General features: G+C 38.3%; 1 protein-coding gene across 1 annotated transcript; it reads left to right on the forward strand.

Moving 5' to 3' along the window:
* Positions 1 to 646: 646 nt before the first annotated feature.
* Positions 647 to 5,515, forward strand: LOC131947525 (galectin-5-like). Its single transcript, XM_059308767.1, has 6 exons — positions 647 to 810; positions 1,491 to 1,526; positions 1,801 to 1,833; positions 2,532 to 2,620; positions 3,258 to 3,474; positions 5,244 to 5,515. The coding sequence occupies exons 1-6, from the start codon at positions 799 to 801 to the stop codon at positions 5,358 to 5,360; spliced, it is 504 nt and encodes a 167-aa protein (XP_059164750.1). The 5' UTR covers positions 647 to 798; the 3' UTR covers positions 5,361 to 5,515.
* Positions 5,516 to 6,712: the final 1,197 nt, after the last annotated feature.

The following is a 6,712-nucleotide window of genomic DNA, read 5'->3' on the forward strand; positions in this document are numbered from 1 at the left end:
TGGGTCGTGGGTTTCAAGTTTTTTACCTTTTTTTTCCACCAGTAAAAAATTTAGTTATGGAGGTTAAATGCGTTAAACCTCAGTCACCAAAACTGTAAAAAAAAACTTGTTTAAAAAGTAACGAGTTGAAGTTCATCATTTGTATATGTGGAAACGCCCCTCTTGTATTAAACTGCTGACGTGATGCCCCCCCCCCCCCATGTTTCGCCCCCAGCAGCAGATTGTGTTCTCACCTATATGAGGACACACTTGAAGATTGAGCCATACGAGTGGGGAGATATTTCAAGATGACGTCCACACTCGTGGCATTGTTGAACCACGTCCTTGGTGTTTGGGTAAAAATAATCAACTTGGTAGGATAAAAACGTGTTTACTGAAACGAAGCCAATAGGTTGCTTTGTGTTTGTGGGGTGGGGAGTGTGATGGCAGGGGAAGGGTGTAAAAAAACCTCTCAGCAGCCATGGGGCCAATTAGGAGCTGTCACGTATTTCACACGATATTTGTCCAATCAAAATAAACAGGAGATGTCGTTACGCCCTCCTGGAGCTGAGAGTGAGTACTTGACTGAAGGTCAGATGGTTTTTGCTATGTCACCCACGTGATGACCGTTTGTTCTCCCACACCTCGTGTACAGCTTCAACCACTTGTGGTTACAACAACGAGCTAAAAATAAATTTTCAAGTAGCCACAAACACATCCCGAAGTGAGTGATTATAAATTCAACTCGAGCAGACGATCAGGTATCAACACTTAGATTCTCACTTTTTCCTTCATCACTAAGACGACCACCAAGAAAGCATGTCCAAAAAGGTGCGTTTTACTTTTATAAAACCAAAACTAAACATTTTTGTACCAAACTGTTATAGTTCTTCAAACATTTTTTAAAAGTTAAAGATGTCTGCGAGAGTTCCAGTTTCTTTTAAAGTCAGTACAAGCTGTGCTGCACGTAATCACAATACAGCCCTAAATGTTAAATTTAAAATAACCGGTAATAAAAATACTTTAGTGGCAAATTTGTTAGTTAGGGCAGTTAATTTTTCCCCAGAAACTATATTTTAAAGCTAATATATTGAACTGATACATTTGAGAGAAAGGCTTGCTAGTCTAAACACTGTAAATGAATACTGAAGATTCAGTATTTCTGCAAGCGTTCCACGGAAACTAAACTAAAGGAATAACATAAGCGCAGATATTGTAGATTTTTTAGAGTTCAAACTGTGTTTCTATTTCGCCGGTTACGAAGCCACCAAATGAAACTGCCTCTCACACATACGACACTGACGTAGTTACTAGAGTAATAGTTTAGTTTTATAATGCTATGTAGAATCAGCTGGCTTCATTCAGGTAATGTTCACCTGAATGATGACCACTGTCCAGTTTACAACAGGCAGTGTTTTTTTAAATGTGAAAATAACTGTTTATATCACTGTAAAATGTGTAGATAACTCTGCTTAACTTTGTAAACCGTAAACAAATTTAATATTTTCCAGTGCTGTAACTCCTCTTGTGGTGCCCAGTTTGTTATAGTAAGTCAATTCTTTATTTTCCTTGGTTTTTCTCTCATATAATCCTTAACAACTTTTGGCGAAATGAATTCAACGATACTTGTTGAACTGAAATATCTATTTGCGTATCATATATGTACAGTCTTTTCCCTTTGTATACTTAAAAGGAAAACTATTTGAAATGTCCTTACCATTTCGCTTAAATGTTTAAAATAGTTGGTTTTTTTTTTAAAAGGTAACTATCAAAATAATGTAAAGAAGCTGTACTGATACAAAGTCCTCTTGAACATTTCAGTGTCCTACACCAGTGACGCCCATCTGTAACCCGGTAAGTTGATCTGTGTGGTTGTGTGAAATGGTCAGTGGTTCACTACCAAGGTAGTGTGGCCTAGCTGACCCCTGTGGCCTAGCTGACCCCTGTGGCCTGGCTGACCCCTGTGGCCTGACTGACCCCTGTGGTCTGGCTGACCCCTGTGGCCTGACTGACCCCTGTGGCCTGACTGACCCCTGTGGTCTGGCTGACCCCTGTGGTCTGGCTGACCCCTGTGGCCTGGCTGACCCCTGTGGCCTGGCTGACTCCTGTGGTCTGGCTGACCCCTGTGGCATAGCTGACCCCTGTGGTCTGGCTAGTAGCTATGGCCTAGCTGACCCCTGTGATTTGGCTAGTAACTATGGTCAAACAGCGTCTTTAGATCCTTGTAAGTAATATTCTATATGAAATCTAATGTTAAAGTTTTATAGTTGTAGGCCCATATTGTACTGTACGGTCCCTAAAACAACACGAACATAACAGATATGTCAGCTTTTAATGTCCGCAACAACAGACTGACAACTGACATAAAACTACCATCATAAACTAGCAGTATTAGTTTGTCTAAAGTATAAATGATGTTTCATTTTTATGTGTGCTAATTAATGTATAATTTATTTGTATGCACTAACTGATGTTAAATTAATGTGTATACTAACTGATGTTTGATTTTTGTGTGTACTAACTGATGTATAACTTACTTGTGTAACCACCAGCCGGTACCATTTACCACAACCATCCCTGGTGGTCTCTACGCTGGGAAGGAGTTTCACATCAGTGGCGTCCCTAGCTGCAGCCCTAGCAGGTGAGGGAAGGGTTTTTTTTTTACTGGGGACTTTGGCTGGTTTGGTCCATTCGATAGTTGGTTAGAGGAGTATAGGCTAGTTGTAATGTGGGTCCAGTTCTAAATAAGTCTGAAACAGCAAAGCAAAGACTGATTGCCGTAGGCCTATGTTAAATTAAAAAGTTGCATGTTTCCAATGTTAGCACTTGAAATCTGGATTCTGCACAACAGGCTAAACTAATTAGAACTTTAACGCTGCAAGTTAAACTCAGGTTATTATAAAAATACGTTAAAACGACTCCTTTTAGTGACCATTCATTGATAATAATGAGAGTTTAAGCTTTATGAGCGGTGGTTTATATCTTTACCAAAGTAATGTGCTATAGCTTACACGTGTTTCTACTGCCATGTTCATCATCAACATATTGTGCTATATTATACACATTTCCTACTGCTAGCTTCTCCATCAACCTTATGTGCTATAATTTACATGTGTTTTATAATGTCAGGTTCAACATTACATATGCTAACGTTTACATGTGTTTTCTACTGTCAGGTTTACCAGCAACCTAATGTGCTATAGTTTACATGTGTTTTCTACTGTCAGGTTCACCATCAACCTAATGTGCTATAGTTTACATGTGTTTTCTACTGTCAGGTTCTCCATCATCCTAATGTGTGGTGCCTGTAACTGTGCTGATATAGCCCTTCACTTTGATGTCCGCTTCTGTTACGGGCCCGACAGGAACGTTGTGGTGATCAATGACAGACAGTGCGGGACTTTTGGTAAAGAAGAGAGGAACCAGCGGTGCTTTCCCTTTTGTCCAAATGTGGCCTTTGAAATAGTTATTCGAGTGGAGGCCAATTGTTTTAAGGTAAATGTGGATTGTGTTGGTAATGTGGATTGTGTGGGTAAATGTGGATTGTGTGTTAAGGTAAATGTGGATTGTGTGTTAAGGTAAACGTGGATTGTGTGGGTAAATGTGGATTGTGTGGGTAAATGTGGATTGTGTGGGTAAATGTGGATTGTGTGTTAAGGTAAATGTGGATTGTGTGTTAAAGTAAATGTGGATTGTGTGTTAAGGTAAATGTGGATTGTGTGTTAAAGTAAATGTGGATTGTGTGTTAAGGTAAATGTTGATTGCGTGTTAAGGTAAATGTGGATTGTGTGTTAAGCGTAAAAGGTTTTTGGTATTTTTATGTTTTAGTTGTCTTTTTGTAGTTGTGCACTTAGTGTTTAGTACAGGGGTCTCCAAACTACGGCCCGTGGTCAGTTGCTGGACAGCTATTCCACATCTCAACTGCTTATGTTCATTAGAGGTGTGGATGATGACATAAACATGACACAAGAGCTGGCTTCCCTACATAGAATGTATGGCACTGCTACAGGAGAGAATATAGATAGTTCAAAGACATGTTAAAAAATAGAAACACAGAATCGCAAGATTTACCATATTTCACAGCAGTAAGATGGCTAATTTGCGAGAAATTTTTCTGAGCAGAGTATTTAAGTTAAGAAAGTCAAATTGACTTCCTTGAAAGTAAAGGCAAGCCACAAGCTGATGTACTTACTGTCTGGTCAAGAGTGGGTATAGAAATGACTAGTCATTTACATTTTCTGAACCTAAAACTACAAGAGATGGAAATTTAGTTTCTGATCTACACACCCACCTAAAGGATTTCAGATCCAAACTTGTCATTTTTTGGAACAAGTACAATCCAGCAACTTACGCACTCTCAGTAGTTCAAGGTCTTTACGGCTGAAGCAACCACTGAGTTCCCCACGTCATTTGCATACGAGATCATCAAAGACTTCAAGCTGCAGTTTCAGTAGCGGCTTTTTGACTTGGATTCAAAGGCAGAAAAAAGTGAAACTGTTTCAGAACCCATTTGAAGCAAATGTGGCCAGTTGCAAAGGTGAACTGCAGCTGGAGGTCATTAGAGACACGTTCAAAGAAGGGCGGGTGGGTTTTAATTAGTTTTTGCAAAAGGAAGATTTTCCTAATATTAAAACTTTTGCATCAAAGTACTTTTCAAATTTTGGAACAAGATACCTGTGTGAACAAATATTTTCAAGATTGAAATACGTGAAGAACAATTTGAGAGCAAACTTGGACCTCGAGTGTGATTTTGGTCACCGACAGTGTTTCTTTCATACTTTTTCCTCCGGGGAGGGGGGGGGGGGGAAGACGACACTTGAAATTTGTATATATTCCTATATAAATTTCGTTAAGGGGGGGGGGGGGAAACGGTACACGTTCTACGGGGGGGGGGGGGGCGCTGCCATCCCGAAGAGATGTCTTGAAGAAACTCTGGCCCCCGAACTGATATTTGATTGTTAATGCGGCCCTCGTGCTGTAAAGTTTGGAGACCGCTAGTATAACAAGTTTTAAGTGTTGTAGTATGACGAAATTAACACAGAGAAAAGTTTGTAACGTGACTCAGATATATATATATATATATATATATATATATATATATATATATATATATATATATATATATATATATATATACTGCCTTGAAAATTGATGTGACACTGTCACAAATTGATGTGACACTATCACAAATTGATGTGACACAGTCACACATTGATGTGACACTGACACAAATTGACGTGACACCATGTCTCCTGATGTTCCAGATATCAGTCAACAACAGTCATTTCTCGGAGTTTTGCCACCGTGTCTTCCCCTTGCAACGTGCTGACCAGCTGAACATCACAGGCGATGTACGCCTCACAGAGATTTGTTTTCAGTGAAAATATCCAGTTCAACGTGACAATATCACGTTCATCAAAAAAGAAATATGGCTCAGTGTGAAGATGTCACGTTAAACTACACGTTAAAGTACACTCATTTATACATGTAATGCACTTCAAATAATATCCCATTTTAATGTCAAAATAAAATAAGAATTAAAACAAAACTGAATTTTCAACTTTTAATCTTAACTTTGTGAAAATATGTCTAGTATTTTTATATCACACAAGATTAATAACAATGATTACAATATTGAAAAAAATCTTTAAAATACAATTGGAAATTACACCCAAAAGCGCGTGTCGACAGTATTCACCCACATTTGCCTCAGGGAAACAATACATCTAATGACATCGACTGAATACATTTACCTTAATTAACACCCACATTTTTGTTTCAACAAGTTACACAACTGCGTCGTCCAATAAAGACAGATAAGCAGTGGCGTAATTAATATACATGAATTTGCTAGAGTTATTTCTCTTGCCTCTTGTTAACATTGATATGAAATATGTTTGGTAAAACGTACATTTAAATTAAGATGCATAGAATCGTGCAATCTTTTTTTCTTCCAATTATTTTTTGGGCTAAAGTAATCCATAATGTCAAACGCAGATGGCGTTACCCCCTCCTTGAATACGCCACTCTTGCTTTAAATATTCGATGGTATTGTAAAAGAGGAAATTGTTGGGGAGAGGATGAGGTCATAAAAAATCAACTAAAAATAGCTTGATGTGTTTAATAGACAGATTTTTAAGAATGGCAGATGTACATTTATCAACATAGTTTATCGCTGAAGTTAGGTATTATTGTTAGTATAGCAATACATTTTAAAAAAATGAAACAGTAAAAAAAAATGATTTAGATCAACCAAACATCAAGCGATCGTACGGTGGATGTGGAAATCGTTACTGTACAAGTTTACTGTACCGCTAGCCAGCGTTGCCCACTCTCGCTCGCTGGAAAAGCTGAGAGCGCACGAGTGACCCACATTTGAGGGGGAAAATAGGATCTTAGTCGTTCATTAGGTACGAAACAAAAGGAATTCCCGATCGCTAAAAACAAAAACAGTAAGTAGTTGATAAGAATTTAATAGAGAAGCTACGCATAACTTAATATCTTACACTTAGGTGGTTACAAATGGTATTACAATACGTAATAGATGTAGATGTAAGCTATGTCTAGATATTGTGGGCCATAGCCATATTTACAAAGGTCAGCAGACAGCTGGTAAAACTAAGCAGACAACTGTACACTAGCCAAGATGACTAATGTCTCCTTGTGTCTGTGTGTCTAGCTCACTTAAACTATCATACCTACATACATATATAGGCCTATTTAAAGTATATAA

Source organism: Physella acuta, unplaced genomic scaffold, assembly GCF_028476545.2.
Source record: "Physella acuta isolate Inbredline_101_S28 unplaced genomic scaffold, ASM2847654v3 ptg000596l, whole genome shotgun sequence".
Lineage (NCBI taxonomy): Eukaryota > Metazoa > Mollusca > Gastropoda > Physidae > Physella > Physella acuta.